General features: G+C 46.7%; 2 protein-coding genes and 1 pseudogene across 3 annotated transcripts; all 3 read left to right on the forward strand.

The window, feature by feature from the left end:
• The first annotated feature begins 1,823 nt into the window (after nucleotides 1-1,823).
• On the forward strand, nucleotides 1,824-4,204 carry RPL27 (ribosomal protein L27). The gene is made up of 5 exons (XM_027518472.1): nucleotides 1,824-1,933; nucleotides 2,175-2,257; nucleotides 3,180-3,349; nucleotides 3,893-4,003; nucleotides 4,118-4,204. The coding sequence occupies exons 2-5, from the start codon at nucleotides 2,177-2,179 to the stop codon at nucleotides 4,164-4,166; spliced, it is 411 nt and encodes a 136-aa protein (XP_027374273.1). The 5' UTR covers nucleotides 1,824-1,933; nucleotides 2,175-2,176; the 3' UTR covers nucleotides 4,167-4,204.
• A 1,826-nt stretch (nucleotides 4,205-6,030) lies between these two features.
• On the forward strand, nucleotides 6,031-19,779 carry IFI35 (interferon induced protein 35). 2 transcript variants are annotated; one of them, XM_027516981.1, is made up of 7 exons: nucleotides 6,031-6,210; nucleotides 17,995-18,084; nucleotides 18,376-18,523; nucleotides 18,594-18,700; nucleotides 18,803-18,989; nucleotides 19,085-19,191; nucleotides 19,421-19,779. In XM_027516981.1, the coding sequence occupies exons 1-7, from the start codon at nucleotides 6,142-6,144 to the stop codon at nucleotides 19,610-19,612; spliced, it is 900 nt and encodes a 299-aa protein (XP_027372782.1). In that variant the 5' UTR covers nucleotides 6,031-6,141; the 3' UTR covers nucleotides 19,613-19,779. The 2 variants fall into 2 exon arrangements, with proteins under 2 accessions (XP_027372782.1, XP_027372781.1); XM_027516980.1 differs by having other exon boundaries at nucleotides 6,038-6,210; nucleotides 17,992-18,084.
• Nucleotides 6,773-10,584, forward strand: LOC113877339 (annotated as a pseudogene).
• Nucleotides 19,780-19,849: the final 70 nt, after the last annotated feature.

A 19,849-nucleotide genomic window follows, 5' to 3' on the forward strand; every position in this document is an offset into this window, starting at 1 on the left:
ATGTACGTAAATACATTAACTTGTCCTGACAGTTTTCATTCCAATCCCAAAGAAAGGCAATGGCAAAGAATACTCAAACTACCGCACAATTGCACTCATCTCACACACTAGTAAAGTAATGCTCAAAATTCTCCAAGCCAGGCTTCAGCAATATGTGAACCGTGAACTTCCTGATGTTCAAGCTGGTTTTAGAAAAGGCAGAGGAACCAGAGATCAAATTGCCAACATCTGCTGGATCATGGAAAAAGCAAGAGAGTTCCAGAAAAACATCTATTTCTGCTTTATTGACTATGCCCAAGCCTTTTGACTGTGTGGATCACAATAAACTGTGGACAATTCTGAAAGAGATGGGAATACCAGAACACCTGATCTGCCTCTTGAGAAATTTGTATGCAGGTCAGGAAGCAACAGTTAGAACTGGACATGGAACAACAGACTGGTTCCAAATAGGAGAAGGAGTACGTCAAGGCTGTATATTGTCACCCTGTTTATTTAACTTATATGCAGAGTACATCATGAGAAACGCTGGACTGGAAGAAACACAAACTGGAATCAAGATTGCCGGGAGAAATATCAATAACCTCAGATATGCAGATGACACCACCCTTATGGCAGAAAGTGAAGAGGAGCTAAAAAGCCTCTTGATGAAAGTGAAAGTGGAGAGTGAAAAAGTTGGCTTAAAGCTCAACATTCAGAAAACGAAGATCATGGCATCCGGTCCCACCACTTCATGGGAAATAGATGGGGAAACAGTGGAAACAGTGTCAGACTTTATTTTTCTGGGCTCCAAAATCACTACAGATGGTGACTGCAGCCATGAAATTAAAAGACGCTTACTCCTTGGAAGGAAAGTTATGACCAACCTAGATAGCATATTCAAAAGCAGAGACATTACTTTGCCAACAAAGGTCCGTCTAGTCAAGGCTATGGTTTTTCCTGTGGTCATGTATGGATGTGAGAGTTGGACTGTGAAGAAGGCTGAGCGCCGAAGAATTGATGCTTTTGAACTGTGGTGTTGGAGAAGACTCTTGAGAGTCCCTTGGACTGCAAGGAGATCCAACCAGTCCATTCTGAAGGAAATCAGCCCTGGGATTTCTTTGGAAGGAATGATGCTAAAGCTGAAACTCTAGTACTTTGGCCACCTCATGCGAAGAGTTGACTCATTGGAAAAGACTCTGATGCTGGGAGGGATTGGGGGCAGGAGGAGAAGGGGACGACAGAGGATGAGATGGCTGGATGGCATCACTGACTCGATGGACGTGAGTCTCAGTGAACTCTGGGAGTTGGTGATGGACAGGGAGGCCTGGCGTGCTGCGATTCATGGGGTCGCAGAGTCGGACACGACTGAGCGACTGATCTGATCTGATCTGTTCTGACACAAGGCATGCAGCTGCTAGCATCACCATGATCATCTTTCACCCTCTCACTTACTTTAGTCGGTTTCTGACATAGCTAAACTCTAAAGGTTGAGGGCAAGCACCCTCGTTTGCTTGATCTTCGTCTCGTCATTATGCCTAAGAGTGCACACAGTTGGCACTAATAAATGTCCTATTTTGTTTCTGATTCTTCCAAGGCAAAAAAGAAAATTTCAAACTGTGTCTCCCCACCCTCTAGCGCCAGAGAAAGGACGTACAACAAGTGGAGCAGCGGAGCGGCTGTGTCCATCTGAAAAGCCTTCCTCGGGAGACAAAATTCCTTTGCCCCGTCTACTGTTGGAGCTGCTAATAAAGTTTGATTTGAATAAACGAGCCGCCAGATCTTGCTTTCCTCTCAAGAGCTTCTTCCTCCTTCAACACAGACTCTAAGCGCCACGGAAGAGGCGGGGAGAAGCCCAAGGAGGCGGGACAGGAAGTGAGATCACGCTCCCCGGGGTGAAAGGTTAGCGGAAGTGCCCTGTCTTCCTTTCTGCTGTAGTCCCAAGTGGTAGCTGCCGGTGAGTAGTGGCTGTGGTTGGGGTTTCCAATCCGCCGCCATCCGCGGCCTAGGGGTCGAGTTGCGGGGTGGTGCGTGGTGTATTTCCTTCCTCGGTCTCTAGCGGCTTCCTGCCAGGTCCTGTTCTGCGAGCAGGGCCCGCAGGCAACCTGAACCGAGACGACAGTGAGCGCAGCTGAAGTTCCGGGGCCCACAGCCTGAGCTGGCGGATTTCTGAGCGACCCCTTCTCCTTCCTCTGCAGAAATGGGCAAGTTCATGAAACCCGGGAAGGTGGTGCTGGTCCTGGCCGGTCGCTACTCCGGACGCAAAGCGGTCATCGTGAAGGTACCAGCCCCCCCGGGCCTGTGCGCCTTTGTATCCCGTGAATGGGCTGGGCTGGCGGGCAGCTTGAAATTCAAGACCTAGTTTGGGGGCCTTTCTCCCCGAGCATTACGGGGCGGGGGGTTTGTGAATGCATGAGACCTTTTGAGAATGACCCAAAATAAACAAACGGGAGTTGAATTGGATAGTTAACACCTAACGCTGTCCTCTGTCAAAGAGGCTTTTAATAATAGTAATGGCCAACGTTTATGAACTCTTGGTTGGTCCGTGGCACTGTCTTATAGGTGTCACGTCCAATCCTTACAGTTACTGTAGGGTTGCTTTCTACTGCAGAGGTTTAGAGGTATAGAGTTTCACCTGAGGTCAAGCAGGTAGTAAGTGCCGCTGCAGGGACTCCGTGAAACGAAGAGGAGAAATCATTTCTAGTCCAAATGGTCACTTAGCATAACCTAGCTCTTCGGTGTTTGCTTTCTGTCTACGTCTCCAGCCTTTTATGACATTTCCCCAAGCTCTGGTCACGTACACCACTGTTTTTGACCAGGGCGCCCTTGGTTCCCCTTCCTCCATCTCCCTGAGGCTGGTTTTGGAGTTAGACGGCCAGATTTGGCGTCCTGCCTCTACCCGTTCCAGTCCTGGAGGAGATTAAGAGAGGTCAAGTCCTGAGAACTGGTGCTTGACATATAGCAATCACTAATTATAATTGTTCGCTGTTAGAATTTAAGTCTCTTACTTCCCAAGCACCCTTCCAGATTTTTCCTAGTGGGAAAGATACCTCCCCTTTCAGTGTTACTCTTTGGGCATCTAGCATAGCACTTAGAATGTTTGCTGTGTGGTTTTTACAGCAGTGGGTCTGAGAGGCCTAGGGACAGGGTTATTCTAGCACAGGGCCTAAATGGCTGGTAACATGTAATTCTTGCTCCTTCAGAACATTGATGACGGCACCTCAGACCGACCCTACAGCCACGCTCTGGTTGCTGGAATTGATCGCTATCCCCGCAAAGTGACAGCTGCCATGGGCAAGAAGAAAATTGCCAAGAGGTCAAAGATCAAGTCTTTTGTGAAAGTTTATAATTATAATCACCTCATGCCCACAAGGTGAGCATTTCAAGAATGGAAATGAAAGTGACTTCTCTTTTCCCCTTCTCTGCCCTACCGAATAAGATGACAACCTGGTAGCCACTGTAGTGTGGGGAGAGACATCATTTTGAATTTGTCATTGGCAGTGGTTTCTAGTATTGCCTCTTCTACTGTTCACTTTTCCTGTGCAAACACTTCTGAAGTGTCTTGCCTGACTTGGCCAAGCTTAGGTGTTAAGTAGAGATTGTCCCATTTGTTTGCAGCCACAGTAAAACACAGGATCTGGCCTGCCCTCTTTCTCTCTCAAGGATAATAGTATAGGATAGGGTTGTTGTGGGAAATTGAGAGAAGGAAGCATGAAGTTTATCAGTGGCTTGAATCTGTATAGATGATTTTGTTAAAATTGGGTGTTTCCAGAAAATATCATTGCGACTTTAGCCTGTGTGGTTGATAACTCTTGTAGAGTCAGGCCATAACATGCCAATGTCCCAGGAGTGGGATGGAGGGGAGAGGGCCCTGGCGGCCTGTGGGCTGCTCCTACCTTCCTGCCATTGTCCCCAGGTACTCTGTGGATATCCCCTTGGACAAAACTGTTGTCAACAAGGATGTCTTCAGAGACCCTGCTCTCAAACGCAAGGCCCGACGAGAGGCAAAGGTCAAGTTTGAGGAGAGGTAAGAAGGCTTTGGCAGTGAATGTGGGAGTATGGTTTCACTGTCCTCCATGAAGACAGTTTTGTCTTCTGTGATTCCTCCTCTCATTTGTGTCTTTTTTCTTCCCCTCTCCAGATACAAGACGGGCAAGAACAAATGGTTCTTCCAGAAGCTGCGGTTTTAGGTCTGTCTCAGTTAATAAAAATATTTTTAAAAAGTTCACATGTGTCTTCTATTTCCTGTGTTATTAAACTGGGAAATTACATTGGTGGATGAGGGATTGTGGGAAAATGTAAAATAAAAGCTATGTCTGCTTTTATGAGACATGGGCTACTTCTGTCCTCAGCCTCATAATCCTTTAATGGTCTGAATGAATGGGTAAAAGGTGATACTGAACTGTTTCCCCAGGAGAGGTACTGTGGACAATTTTAGGTGTGGACTTGTTTAAGCTTCCCTGGCTTCCACCCCATTACATGTTTAGAGAACCCTCCCACACACACACACGTATTATAACATCCGAAGACCCCTCTAAGAGCACACCATCTCCTTTGGATTGAGAATTGCTGAATTGTGGTTTGTTGAACCCCTGTGCCAGATTGCTGCTGCTAAGTCGCTTCAGTCATGTCTGACTCTGTGTGACCCCAGAGATGACAGCCCACCAGGCTCCCCCATCCCTGGGATTCTCCAGGCAAGAACACTGGAGTGGATTGCCATTTCCTTCTCCAATGTATGAAAGTGAAAAGTGAAAGTGAGGTCGCTCAGTCGTGCCCAACTCTTAGTGACCCCATGGACTGCAGCCTACCAGGCTCCTCCGTCCATGGGATTTTCCAGGCAAGAGTACTGGAGTGGGGTGCCATTGCCTTCCCATGTGCCAGATTATTCAAGTGCTATTTGGAAGAGGAGCACACTGGAGAACTGCTGTAGATGGGGACGGACACCAGCAATGAAGCCTTGAGCCACAGTGCCACCATTCCTGGTTGCACGAGGGAGAGATCCCAAATGGTCTGGCAGGAAAGGGGTTTAGGCTCTGACTTGGCACCACTGTACTGCAGAAAAGGCATTTGGCCCTTTTAGCTGACATTTCACCTCTCATTGGGTACTTAACTGTGACCAGGTTTTACTGATGAAATAGGCTCTCTAGCTAAGCTGGTTCTAAGCTACTAAATGGACTAGGATTCAAATGGGCCTACTTACCAAGCCTCAAACTTGGCATACTTACATGAGGGGTAGAGAGATTGAGAAAGGGGCCCAAAATAGTGGGAAACCCTGGATTGGGTGAAAATAGAAGACATCCTGGAGTATTTAATTATACTTGCATTTGACTCATCCTCAACCTCAATCCAGTATTTAATTATACTTGCATCCTTAAGTGCTGGATGGCTCTATGAAATTCTCCAGGCAAGAATACAGGTGGGGACGCATTCCCTTCTCCAGGGGATCTTCCCAACCCAAGGATCAAACCCAGGTCTCCTGCATTGCAGGCAGATTCTTTACCATCTGAGCCACCAGGGAAGCCCTGGATGTCTCCAGTAAGTGTCAACAGCTTGCCTACTCAAGAGTCACAAATGGAACTAAAATATAAACCCTCTGTGGCAAAAATTCAAGTACTTGGATATTTGTATCACTTCTAGCAGTGGGAGTTTGGGCAAGTTTCTATATTGTGTCTACAAGTTTAGAATCTCATCTGTAAAATGGAAAAAATAAAACCAACTTTGAGAGGTTGTTTTGAAGGTTAATACATGAAAAGCAGAATTGGACATGTAACAGCACTCAAATGCTGGCTATTAACCACAGTTTGGCAAACTTGGGGCTTTTATCTATCATGGTTGCAATTAACATCTGCATGTTCTGGGTAACATTCTAAGCCATTAACAAAGCAGACAAAATTCTACGAATAGGCCTGTACTGGGATTGCTACGCTGGAAGGAATGGGCCAGCATTCAGTTTGTATTTGCTTGTAGGGTAACTTCCCCGAGGCCTCATAGCTGGGGGATGTCGACTTTGAAGACCAGGAAGCCACCCCGGGTGGAATGTGGGAGGGGCAGGGACTTCGGTGAAAAGAAAGTGAAAGCAAACAGCCTGCATAAGGAAGAAGTGTCTTCCAGGCTCCGGTGGGTGAGACCAAAGCTCCTCAAAGTGCAAGCAAGATTTTAGTTCCTATGGACTCTGCTGATGTGTGCCCAGCTCTGAAGGTTCACCTCTTGCCAACCGGATCCCAGACTATGTCGGTGAGGAGGAGGGTCTTGGGGGTGGGAAGAATCAGAAGAGCGCCCCTTTTGGCCAGGAATCTACCGGTTTCTCAGAGTCTAGCAAGCAAGCCTCTTCCTGCCCAGTCTCTTAGACCTGCAGAAGGTCCAGGGAGAGACCGGCTGGGACATCTCTAGGGTGTTGGTTCTCTAACTGCCTCAGAGACAGTTCTAAAAACTGAACCACAGGAGATCATGAATTCCTTGTGTGGATGTGCATTTTTCGGGAGAAAGAATCCATCATTTTCATTATATACTCAAAAGGGTTATGTGACCCCTAAAAATTCAGGAATTGCTCACACCTTCATCTCCTGAGATCTTCCTTAACAAATTCCTCCCCTCCTTAACATTTCCATTTCAGCTTAACCTAGGACTCTCTTCAGGATGAGGGGAAGAAGTGTTCCTCCTCTGAGACCTAACCCCCACCCCACAACCCGTTTCTGCTCTGGTCTCCGCTTTCCCAACCCATGAATGCCCCTGCTCATGGTAGACTAAGCCCTCTGCTTAGTTTCAGCCTGTCCAACTTTGATCACCAGTGCCTGGCATGCAGTAAGCACTCAGTAAACACCTGTTGAATGAATGAATCTCATCTAAATTCTTCAGCCTTTCTCACCCTCATACTACCCCATCTGTTACACCGATCTCTTGCTTGGAAATGTTTCATCTGCCTCTCAAATGTAGGAAGAAAGACCACAGACTTTAGAGGCAGCCTGACTGGTTTCGGAGCCTGGTTCCTCCGATTGTGTGACCCTGGGCAAGTTACTAGCCTCTCTAATGCTTACAATCTAAGTCCTATTCCCTTATCTGTGTGGTGGGAATAACAGTAACACTTCCATAGAAGAATACCTATCTGCAAGAATTAAACTACATAATCCCTAAAATACACAGTGAACACTGAGCACTCTGCTTGGCATATACTAAGTGCTCAACACCTGCTCATTATTGTTAACATTACCAACCTTTTCAGAACCCTAGTTCCCCAGGACGATCTTGATTAACCCCCACCTCACTCCTACCACTCTGCTAAAGCTGCTTTCTCTGTTTTAAAAATTATTTTATTTTTGACTGTGCTGGGTCTTCGTTGTTCCAAGTAGACTCTCTCTAGTGAGTGGGGGGCTACTCTCTAGTTGCAGGATGCCGGCTTCTCATTGCAGTGGCTTCCCTGTTGCAGAACACCGGCTCTAGGTATATGGGCTCAGTAGTTGTGGCTTCTGGGCTCTAGAGCACAGGCCAAGTAGTTGTGGCTTAGTTGCTCCGAGGTATGTGGGATCTTTCCAGATCAAGGATCGAACCTGAGTCCCCTACATTGGCAAGTGGATTTTTTTTAATGTATTTATTTTTAATTGCAGTATAATTGCTTTACAATGTTGTATTGGTTTCTATCATATATCAATATGAATCAGCCATAAGTATATGTATGTCCCCTTCCTCTTGAACTTCGCTCCCATCTGCCACACCATGCCACCCCTCTAGGTTGTCATAGAGCACGGGATTTGAGCTCCCCACGTCATACAGCAAATTTCCCCTGGCTATCAAATTTTACATATGATAATGTATATATTTCAATGCTACTCTGTCAATTCATCCCAGGCAGGCGAATTCTTAACTACTGGACCACCAAGGAAGTCCTAAAACTACTCTCTTAGAGGGACTTTCCTCTTAAACAGGAAATAAGGAAGGTAGTTTCAGGAAACTGTAATTTTGAAAAATCACCCTGAGAGCAGGAGGAAGCCACAGTGGTGCGAAGATGATGCACTTTGGCACAAATTGCAGTCAATTAGGGATCCTTTCTCAGATTCCAGTTAGAAGTGAGAGTTCAGATAAGTCAGACCACCACTGCTGCTTTGAACACCTCAGGAAGGGGGAATGGTTTCATCGGAACTGGAAAAAAAGAGCTTCAGTCAGTCAGTTCAGTCGCTCAGTTATATCCAACTCTTTTCGACCCCATGGACTTCAGCATGCCAGGCTTCCCTTTCCATCACCAACTCCTGGAGCTTGCTCAAACTCATGTCCATCGAGTCGATGATGCCATCCAACCATCTTATCCCTCTGTATAGTAAGAAGAGCTTACTAGGAGTCAAAGAAAATAATATGAAATCCAGGACTAGGGCGCCTTCTACTAAATGCAAAGTTCACTCAGATGAAAAGTCCAAGTATGGGTCTAAAGATAAAAGGGCCATCAAGGAGTCAAGCAAGAAGAATCATTTGTAGTTTAGTCGCTGAGCAGTGGCCGACTCTTTGAGACCTCATAGACCCTGGACCACAGCTCGCCAATCTTCTCTGTCCTTCACTACCTCCTGGAGTTCGCTGAAACTCATGTCTGTTGAGTCGGTGATGCCATCCAACCATCTCATCCTCTGTCACTCACTTCTCCTTCTGCCTTCAATCTTTCCCAGAATCAGGGTCTTTTCTGATGTGTCAGCTCTTCACATCAGGTGGCCAACTGGAGCTTCAGCTTTAGCATCAGTCCTTCCAGTGAATATTCAGGGTTGATTTCCTTTAGGATTCATTGGTTTGATCTCCTTGCTGTCCAAGGGACTCACAAGAGTCTTCTTCAACACCACAATTTAAAAGCCTCAATTCTTTGGTGCTCAGCTTTCTTTATGGTCCAACTCTCACATCTGTACATGACTACTGGAAAGACCATAGCTTTGACTAGATGGACCTTTGTTGGCAAAGTGATGTCCCTGCAGAGATAAAAGTCAAAAGAGGCACAACACTTCCAGTGGTAGCAGCAGTTTCAGGTCTCGGTCCAGTTCTGCCTCCAGTCTGGGCTCCAGCACCAGCACAGTCTCCATCAGTGGCTCCAGCTCATCTTCAGCATCGAACGGCTCAGGAAGTTCCAGCATGTTCCCCAGCTCCAGCTCCAGCAGCTCCTCTGGCTCTCCAAGTCCTTCTTGGCACAGACATGACAACAGGTGGCGTTCACGCTCCAAATGTAAACCAGCTGAAAGAGATGGAAAGGAAAAGAACCCTTCCCCTAAACCCACCAAAGAACACATGGGGAGGCTCACCAGGAATGTGATCAAGGATCACATCATAAAGATATTCTCCACTTCTGGGGAAATTAAAATGATTGACATATGCCTGTAGAAAGCATCCACCCCCATCTGTTAAAAGGCTGTGCCTATGCATGAGTTTGAAAATCCACATGAGACTGAGAAGGTGCTGAAGCTCATGGACAGAGAATAAATCAATGACCAAAACATCACAGCTACTGCTTCTATGGCCCCTTGACCTTGGCCAACCCCCAGGAAATCCCCCTCCAACCCGCCCCCGAAGAATGCTGCTACTGCTTCCCACATGGCGCAGGTCCAGGGATGAGGAGAAAGTCATGTTCCCCTTGACAGGCGCAAGTCCCTGGCGCTCCCACGATCCCATTCTCCCGGGGCTGCCGCCACGACAGGAGACACTCTAGTTCCAACTCCTCCCGATAATCAGGGCCACTGAAGCTCTACCCCATCCAACTCACTTCTGTCACTTTTCTAGCCAAAGAAGGATTGGTAGGAAAGAAATCCCTCCTCAGGGGCAGACTTGGAAGGTGAAGGGAGCAGTTGAGATGTTCCCGGGCAGCAGAGTTCCCGCTGCAGAGTGTTGTGGGTTTGGTTTGGTTAGCAACTTGCTTATAAAGATCCCCTCCTGTTTTCTAGCTAGAAAGTTTCCACATTTCTAGTTCCTGAGAGTCGGTTCGGTGGCAAAGCCAGCAGAGATGAACAGGGGGTTCCTAGTGATGGGTCAACGCCAGTGTGGGAGCACGTTTTCCCATTCGACAGATGACTTGGAGGCCTGTGGAGTCCCACAGGAAAGGACATGCTTTTACACAACGGCCATTCCTGTTAGCCTGGCCCTGCTCCCCTGCCTGAGTCCTCTTCTGACCTCTAGGCTAAGATATCTCCAGTTATCTACCCAAATGGTTCTTTTTAGACGTGTGCGTGCACACCACCCCCCACGTCTCCCTCTCTTTCTGAAACTGGTAAGTTGAGAGCCAGGTGTGCCAGGTCACCACAGAACCCCCACTGTGTTGGTATTCGTGGTGGTCCTGCAGGTTACCTTGGCAATGTGTGCATGGCTTTTCTGGCTTTTATTGTACAGTCAGTACTATAAATTTTCTGTTTTGAGTTTTGTAACTTTGTAGCATTTTAGATAATGTTGTGTTTGTTGAGTAGAGTAAAAGAATTGTGTTGAATAAACCTAGAATTAGAGTTCAAAAAAAAAAAATCACCCTAAATTCGTTGCTGAGAGACAACCTCTATTAATGACACTGTGATGTCCATCTTCCAATAATTTTTTTGCATTTCTATACTTTAATAAATATCTTCATGAGTTAAAATGTTTAAAATCAACAGACTAGGAAGAATGCTCCTGCTGCTGCTAAGTCACTTCAGTCATGTCTGACTCTGTGTGACCCCAGAGATGACAGCCCACCAGGCTCCCCCATCCCTGGGATTCTCCAGGCGAGAATACTGGAGTGGGTTGCCATTTCCTTCTCCAATGCATGAAAGTGAAAAGTGAAAGTGAAGTTGCTCACTCGTGTCCGACTCTTTGCAACCCCATGGACTGCAGCCTACCAGGCTCCTCCGTCCGTGGGATTTTCCAGGAAGAGTACTGGAGTGGGGTGAATATTTATAGGCAATTTTATATTTTGCTTTTTTGGTTTATTGTGAGCATTTCATGTTAAATGTTCCTCATTACTATGTGTTTTAATCGCTATGTAATATATTATATGGGCTTTACCAGGTGGCTCAGTGGTAAAGAATCCACTTGCCAATGCAGAAGATGTAGGAGATGCCAGTTCAATCCCTGGGTCAGGAAGATCCCCTGGAGGAGGAAATGGCAACCCACTCCAGTGTTCTTGCCTGAAAAATCCCATGGACAGAGAAGCCTGGAGACCTACAGGCCATGGGGTCACAAACAGACAGACTAAACACATAGCACCTAATATTTTATACTGAATTGTTTCTCTCCTGCTGGCCATGTAGATTTCTTTTTTTGTTTTTCTGTTGTAAACAAGGCTACAATAATTATCCTTGTGTGTGTGCCGACCATTTCCTTATGATAAGCAGGACTGTTTTTGGGGGGTTTTTTTGCTCAATCTCAGAGGTCATTATCATGCCTCCTGGCAGAAGGCCTGTTACCAGCACTGTGCCCAGCCCAGGCTCTTCCTCCTTAAACGTGTTGTTCTTCATGCCTGCTCTCCCTCCAGTTTCACTAGCCTCTCTTCTGCATTCTCTTCAGCTGGTTCTACCTTGTTCCCCAATCTCCTAGTGTCGGATACCCCAGAAATCAGCACTTGAACCCTTTCTTATTGATCTCATTTAGTTTGTGACTTTAAATATCTCTGCATGGATAATTCTCACGTTTATACTCATGGCCTATATCAATGGTAAAGAATCTGCCTGCCAATGCAGGAAATGCAGGTTTGATCCCTGGGTTGGGAAGATCTCCTGGAGAAGGAAATGACTGGTGGGCCAGATGGTAAAGAATCTGTCTGCAATGCAGGAGACCTGGGTTGGGAAGATCCCCTAGAGAAGGAAATAGCAACCTACTCCGTATTCTTGCCTGGACAATCCCATGGACAGAAGAGCCTGGCAGGCTACAGTCCATAGGGTTGCAAGAGTCAGATACAACTGAGCAACTAACACTTTCACTTTCCAATATTCTTGCCTGGAAAATCCCATGGACAGAGGAGCCTGGAGGGCTACAGTGCTTGGGGTCGCAAAGAGTCAGACAGGACTGAGCACAAATACACACACACACATATGGCTCATCCCCTAGAATGTAAAAGCTCCACAGTGAAGTTTTCTCTGTTTGGGTCACTACTGTATCCCCAGAGCCTAGAGTAGGGTCCAGGACAAAGAAGTGCCTCGTAGTTGATAGCTGTATGAGTGAATATGGAAGCATATGAGGGAGGGGACTTCCCTGTAGCCCTCTTTTTCTTTTGCTGTTCTATTTTTCTTCTTCCTTTGTGTCTCTGACACTACCTAATTCTGGCCCTGGCCTGTCCTGACCACGCCCTCTTCTTCCTCTCAGCATTCCTCTACGTGCGTGCATGCTAAGTTGCTTCAGTTGTTTCCGACTCTTTGCAACCCTATGCAAAGAGTTTGCAACTGTAGCCTACCAAGATCCTCTCTCCATGGGATTCTCCAGGCAAGAATACTGGAGTGGGTTGCCATTTCCTCCTCCAGGGATCTTCCCAACCCAGGGATCAAACCTGCATCTCCTGCATTGGCAGGTGGTTTCTTTACCCCTAGGGCCACCTGAGAATCCTCTGAGTTCATTTATCTTTCCTGAAAACTGACTAGGTATCTTCGAAGATTTTTTTTTTTCTGCTGTGCTGCACAGTATACAGAATCTTAGTTCCCTGACCGGGGATCGAACCCCTGCCCTCTCCAGTGGAAGTGTGGATTCTTAACCACTGGACTGCCGGGGATCCAAAGATCACTGTCCCAAAGATCACTCATTCTGTTTCTGGATGAGTTCTTCCATCTTCTTGGCTTCTATCATTATTCTATCTACATACTGTTCTAACCCAGAGTCCTATCCACCAAGTCCTGTTCCTGCCACCATGTGTCTTCAACAGCCTTGGGTTTGACTCACTTTTGCCCACTAAGGGTCTTTTTTGTTATTTTTAGTCCCACTGCATGACTTGCACTAGGACATAACCAGATGAAGGGGGAACATATTTTCCTTTTTTTTTTTTTTCATTGCTATGTCTCCAGAGTCTATAATATGGGACTGCATGGTGCAGAGCAGAAAATCTATATCAGGGGTCCTCAACCTCCAGGATCTAATGCTTGATGATATGAGGTGGAGCTGATGTAATAATAATAGAAATAGTGTTAGTCACTCAGTCATGTGACTCTTTTCAACCACATGGACTGTAGCCAGTCAGGCTCCTCTGACCATGGGATTCTCCAGGCAAGAATACTGGAGTGGGTTGTCATGCCCACCTTCAGGAGGATCTTCCCAACCCAGGGATTGAATCCGGGTCTCCTGCATTGCAGGCAGATTCTTTACTGTCTGAGCCACCAGGGAAGCCCCAATAGAAATAAAGTGCATAATAAATGTAATGCACTTGAATTGTCCCCAAACCATCCCCCTCCCCAGTCCACGGAAAAATTGTCTTCCGTGAAACTGGTTCCTGGTGCCAAAAAGGTTGGGGACCACTGGCTTAGAGGATCTCAGTCCCCTGACCAGGGATTGAACCCAGGCCATGGCAGTGAAAGCCCAGAATCTTAACCACTAGACCACCAGGAAACTCCCCTTATTATTTAACCTTAACGGATCTCAGGTTCTTCAACTATCAAATGGGGATTATTAAATACAAAACATTTAACATAGCACTCATCAGATGCCAGAAACTACTTTTACAAATAAAATTATACATAGGTAGAAATTGGTATTCCCATTTTATAGATGAAACCAAGGCACAGAGAGTTAAAGAACTTGCCCATTCATTGTCTTGCAGTAGTAAGAACAGCTGGATGTAAGTCCTGGAGATTTGGCTCCAGAATTTATGTTCTTAACTGTCACGTTACACTGCCTGCCACTACTGCTATGATGAACACAGACAGCATGAGATTTTATCGTAGGGGTGGTCAGGTTCTAAACTTCACAAATAAGGAGGAGAATGCATTTGTTGCTGTTATTGTTCAGTACCTAAGTCATGTCTGATTCTTCGACCCTATGGACTGCAGCAAGCCAGGCCTCCAGGTCCACCACCGTCTCCCGGTTTTGCTCAAGTTTATGTCCACTGAATCAGTGATACTATCCAACCATCTCATCCTCTGCCTCCCTCTTCTCCTTTTCTCCTTCAATCCTTCGCAGCATCAGGGTCTTTTCCAATGAGTTGGCTGTTCACATCAGGGAGCCAAAATATTGGAGCTTCAGCTTCAGCATTCTGAAGAATGTTTGCATGTAGTCAAATGAACCTCAAATCATTAACTCACTCCTAAGTATCCAGAATTTACAGTCTCAATAAGCTCAGTGTAAAATGGACAGCAATTTTTTTTTTCAGTTGAGCACCTGACGGATGTTGGCTTCCACTTAGGGACCAAGTTATAATGTTAAAGAAATAAATAGCATGTATAGCTGAATTCAAGTGCAAGTTGCTCAGTTGTGTCCAACTCTTTGCGACCCCATGGACTATACAGTCCATGGAATTCTCCAGGCCAGAATACTGGAGTGGGTAGCCTTTCCCTTCTCCAGGACATCTTCCCAACCCAGGAATTGAACCGGGGTCTCCAGCATTGCAGGCGGATTCTTTACCAAGTGAGCTATCAGGGCAGTCCTGAATTCAAGTAAATCACTATAATCAGCCTTTTTTGTCCTTGAAAAGTCTGAAGTTTCCACTGGGAATTGGAGATAGGAAGCAGTTTTATGATACTTAAATGGGATGGATTCCAACTGTGCCTGGCATTTAGCAGGTCGCCAATAACTACTGGCTCTCTTCCCTTGCCTGTTGGGTCAATGAAATTATACCAAACCCTTGAACACCCAGGTGCAACCTCAGCACTGTCTCTCCAGTCTGTCCCCTCTGTCTCCTTAATACAACATCCAGAGTCTGGGGGCTTTTCCTCAAGGGACATACTCACACACACGTGTTCCTTGTACCCACTGCCAGAGGCTCAGGTCAGCTCCTGTCACATCTGTAAGAATTAGAGCTGCAGAATCTGGGTTTGTTTCCTCATTCCACAGTTCCTGCTGCTCCAGTTCATCCTGCCATCACTGTCAGATAGAAATCTTTTTTTTTTTTTTCCGTATAGTTGATTTACAATGTTATATTAGCTTCAGGTATATAACAAAGTAATTCACTTAGACATATATACATATTCTTTTTCAGAGTCTTCTCTATTACAGGTTATTATAAGATATTGAATAGAGTTCCCTGTGTGATATAAGAGGTCCTTGTTGTTTATCTATTTTCTTCATAGTAATGTGCATCTGCTAATCCCAAACTCCTAATTTATCTCTCCCTCACCCCTTTCCTCCTTTGGTAACTGTAAGTTTGTTCTCTATGTCTGTCTTCACTTTGTCAAAAATTCATTTGTATCTTTTTTTCAGATTCCACATATAAGTGATATTATATGATATTTGTCTTTCTCGTCTGATTTATGTCATTTAGTGTGATAATCTCTAGGTCCATCCATCTTGCTGCAAAATGGCGTTACTTCATTCTTTTTATGACTAATACTCCATTGCATGTATAAAACATCTTTATCCGAATTCATCTATTGGTGGACACTTAACTTGCTTCCAGGTCGTGGTTATTATAAATAGTGCTCCGATGAACGTTAGGCTGCATGTGTCAGTGAAAACTCTACAAATTAGAGTTTTCATCTTTTCCCGATGTATGTCCAGAAACAACATTGCTTGATGATATGGGTAATTCTGTTTTTAGTTGTTTATTTCTTGGCGGCATCAGGGTCAGTTCTTAGTTGCAGTATATGGGGTCTTCCTTGCATCATGAGGATCATTCACTGAGGCACACGGACTCCAGTTGTGGCAAAAGGGCTCAGTAATTGCGGCACATGGGCTTAGTTCCTCAACCAGGGATCACCCCACATCCCTTGCCACTGGACCACCAGGGAGGCCCCTATTTCTAGTTTTTCAAAGAACCTCCATACTGTTTTCCATATTGGTTGCACCAATTTAAGTTCCCTGCAACAGTGCAGGAGGGTTCTCTTTTCTCCATACCCTCTCCAGCATTTATTATTCATAGACTTTTTCATTATGGCCATTCCGACCTGATCTGAGGTCATTGTAATTATGATTTGCATTTTTCTAATAATTAGTGTTGCTGAGCATTTTTTTCATGTGCCTCCTGGCCATTTGTATGTCTTCTTCAGAGAAATGTCTATATAGGTCTTCTGCCCATTTTTTGAGCTCTTTTAAACACTGTATCCATCACCTCACTCCCCCTTTCAGAAATCTTCACTAGTTCTCCATTTCCCTGTTGATAAACTCTCCTTTTTGAATATTCTTTTAAATTGTATTTATGAAGCTTTTAAAAATAAATATACTTATTTAAAGCTACGTATTGAATAGCCTTGCCAATTATTAGGTTTTCAAACAATATGTATAATTAGATCAAGATTTAAAGCAGAAGTACAAAGAGGATAGGTTAAGGACTGAATTCAATTGAAAAACGCATTTTATTTGTCATATTTTTTTTTTAAGTCAAGCCATCTTTTTCAAATAAAAAAAATCCAGGTTTCTGATTTCCCTTAGAAATGGGAAGATATAGGATACTGAAACCACATTCCATGTGAAGAAAACTTGGCTAGAGCCAAGATGGGGTTGCCACTCTAGTGGGGACATGCTGTCTCCAGATGTCAGAGTTCCCACCTCTCCACATGACACTAAATGGGCTCCCCTGACTCATGGATGTCATCTTGCTGCCTCTGAGAATCACTGATTATTTCTCACTACTCATTACCCAGCATTATTTGATCAAACCCTAGGTTTTGTCTGCTTAAAACACAGTGAACTCACCCTGAATGATTCAGCACCCTCTGTAATATGCTTCTGTTATGTCGTTCTTTCACTTCATTCATTCACTCAACACACAATTTACTGAATGCCTGTTTTGTGCTGGGGACACAGAGATGGCCAGGACAGAGTCCCGTCCTTCCTAGTGAGATCACACTTCCCTGAGCTGACCTTATTTATCAGGCTTCCAACTGCAGGGTGAGCGATCCACAAACAAAGGTGCATTTATTCCCATCCCTGGTGTCATTCCCCTAGCCATTTGTCAGCTCTTGCTCTCTCTCTGGACCTGCCCCAAATCACGCCCAGTCTGAAAGGCTGCTTGGCACAGTGGAAAGGGTGGCAGTCATGGGACAGGCTGGGAGATCTTGGGTAAATTACTCCCCTATTCTAACTTTGATTTCTTCACTGTAAAGCACAGATTAAGAGTCTGGAGTCAGACTGCCTAGGGCCAGATGACTGTGGGCAAGTCATTTGATCTCTCTGAACTACAGTTTCCTCCTCTGCAAAATAAGGGCAAGAGTGTATTTATTTAATAAGGTGTTGCAAGATGTGAGTGATATAATTCATATAAAGGGCTTAGCACAGTGCCTGATATACAGTAAGTGCTTAATAAATGTTAGCTGATAGTCTTATCTTAAAACTCTAAGCCCTTATTCCTCTTCTAGGTCTCCCTAGCTGTGTTAACCCCTATAGGACTGTCCCTCCTCCAAATTCCTGCTGTCCTCCACCATCAGTTGTGTGATTGTGATCTGTCTTGAGTACCATTTTATACAGGCCTGAGGGCTGGACCTTTGTCTTCCATTGCCCTGTGTCATGCCCAGTCCCTCATAGCAGGAGCTCAATCGATGTTTTCTGTTTTGTTTTGGACTGTGCTGGGTCTTTGCTTGTGGTGCATGCAAGCTGAATAGTTGTGGCGCGTGGGCTTAGTTTCCTGGCTGCATGTGGATCTCAGTTCCCAGACCAGGGGTCAAGCCCACGTCCCCTGCATTGGAAAGTGGATTCTCAACCACCGGACTCACCAGGGAAGTCCCTTGATCAGCATTTGTTAAACTCTAGGGCTCCAGGAATGACCCAGCCATGGCTGCTGCAAAGTCTCCTGCCCTTGAGAGCGGCAGATGAGGGCATTCAAGCTGGGCCAGGACAAGCCCAGGCCAGGGTAAATGGGTTGGGTTGTTCTCAGGCTGAGCATCAGCCCTGCTCTTGGAGAGTCCTGAAGAGCAGGGCACCCTTCCCCTGGCTCATTCATTCTCTGGTGGTTCCCTTCTGCTCCAGCAGGCTCTCCAGGCCCTTCAGGAGGAACAGGCCAGACTAAAGATGAGGCTGCAGGAGCTGCAGAGGAATCTCAGGGACTGCCCCCAAGACAAGGTAAGCTTCGAGGGGCTGTGGCCTTGTAGAGAAAGTTGCTGCTGCTGCTGCTGCTAAGTCACTTCAGTCGTGTCTGACTCTGTATTTTCACTCCTGCTCTGCCATTTCCTTTCTGTGTATCCTTATCCACTTATTTACTTACTCCACTTCTTCACCCAGCTCTCGTTTCAGGATGAATCCCTGGCACTCAGCATCAGTCACATATAATCAGGGGTGCTTCCCTCCTGGGAGGGAGTTGGGGACTCTCCCCAACACTGAAGTCTGCATCACCCTCTTTTCCCCTACCCGCAGGTCCCATTCCCTGTGCCCGAGTCCCCCCTGGTGTTCCGAGGACACTTTGAGGAGGGCAAGGCAATGGCCAAGTCTGTGGTTTCCCATGTGCGGATTTGTTACCCTCTGCCTGGAGGCTCTGCTCTGGTGACCTTTGATGACCCCAATGGTGAGCTCCAGGAAACCCGGGGAGAGAGGCTGGGAGGCTTCCTAGGACCAATTCTGCTCCCCTTCCCCAGTGGCCAAGCAGGTGCTGCAGCAAAAGGAGCATCAGATCAATGTGGAAGGGTTCCGGCTGAGGGTTCAAGTCCAGCCCCTGGAGCTACCCATGCTGACTACCATCCAGGTGACAGAGTGGCAGGGCCTTAGGACCTGCGGGGGGGCCCCAGGCACTGGACACAAGGGTGTTGGGCTGTGCCTGGGACCACTTCCTCCTGTCTTTCCCCAGGTGTCCAGCCAGATGAATGACCAGAGAGTGCTGGTCAGTGGGTTTCCTGCTGGGCTCAAGTTAAGTGAGGAAGAGCTGCTGGACAAGCTGGAGATCTTCTTTGGCAAGACCAAGAATGGAGGTGGTGACGTGGAGATGAGGGAACTGCTGCAAGGGGGTGTCATGCTGGGCTTTACTGAGGACAGAGGTAAGGGCTTTGCTGGTGAGATGAGAGCCGGGGCATCAGGCCATGGGAAGGGAGAGCCCTGGATGCTGAAGGTCTCCCGCTCCCTGTCCCTGCAGTGGCCCAGCACCTGTGCCAGATGGGCCAGTTCATGGTGCCACTGGGTAAACAGCAGTCCTGTCTGAGAGTCTCTCCCTATATGAGCGGGAAAATCCAGAAGGCCGAGGTAAGTGGGAAGATGAAGATGGGGACTGGGCCAGGCCACCTGTCTGCATGCCAGAAACTTGCCCAAGGAGGGAATCACAGCCCCAAAACCCCACTGACCCATTCGCTTCCCACCTCTCCAGGCCTCCTGCCCCCTCCCATACTCCCAGGGTCACCACCTGCCCCGACCTCTGCCCCTCCCCAAGCCCAGCCCACATGAGCCTTTACCCATCTCCTGGCTCCATTTCCAGGTCAGGCCCCAGCCTGTGCCCCAGTCAGTGCTGGTGCTCAACATTCCTGATGTCCTGGATGGCCCGGAGCTACAAGACGTCCTGGAGATCCACTTCCAGAAACCCACCCGTGGAGGTGGGGAGGTCGAAGCTGTGACAGTCGTGCCCCCGGGACAGCGGGGCCTGGCAGTCTTCACTTCAAAGTCAGGCTAGGAGCCTGCCCTACTCATTAAGCTCACCCCTCTGCCAAGACTCTTAAACCAGGTTGGGGCTGGAGGCACGTACAGGAGAAAGTGATGACGCTGGTCAACGGAGGGAGGGATTAGGAGCGGTGAAATGCTGCCCCAGAACAGTAAAAGTGCCCGCATGGCATGATCCTCTTCCTCATTTCACTTCATGAAAGGAAACTTGATCGGGGCATGGAAGGAGGCTGGGGGAGGGGGAAACCTC

Source organism: Bos indicus x Bos taurus, chromosome 19 (assembly GCF_003369695.1).
Source record: "Bos indicus x Bos taurus breed Angus x Brahman F1 hybrid chromosome 19, Bos_hybrid_MaternalHap_v2.0, whole genome shotgun sequence".
NCBI classification, from domain to species: Eukaryota; Metazoa; Chordata; class Mammalia; order Artiodactyla; family Bovidae; genus Bos; species Bos indicus x Bos taurus.

Excerpts from the sequence above, each read along its gene's own strand:
- RPL27 (XM_027518472.1), top strand. The coding sequence starts at position 2,177 with ATGGGCAAGTTCATGAAACCCGGGAAGGTGGTGCTGGTCCTGGCCGGT. Across the intron at positions 2,258-3,179 it reads GCAAAGCGGTCATCGTGAAG|AACATTGATGACGGCACCTC; the intron begins GTACCAGCCCCC and ends TTGCTCCTTCAG. Across the intron at positions 4,004-4,117 it reads AAGGTCAAGTTTGAGGAGAG|ATACAAGACGGGCAAGAACA; the intron begins GTAAGAAGGCTT and ends TCCCCTCTCCAG.
- IFI35 (XM_027516980.1), top strand. The coding sequence starts at position 6,142 with ATGGACTCTGCTGATGTGTGCCCAGCTCTGAAGGTTCACCTCTTGCCA. Across the intron at positions 6,211-17,991 it reads CCGGATCCCAGACTATGTCG|CAGGCTCTCCAGGCCCTTCA; the intron begins GTGAGGAGGAGG and ends CTTCTGCTCCAG. Across the intron at positions 18,524-18,593 it reads GACCTTTGATGACCCCAATG|TGGCCAAGCAGGTGCTGCAG; the intron begins GTGAGCTCCAGG and ends CCCCTTCCCCAG.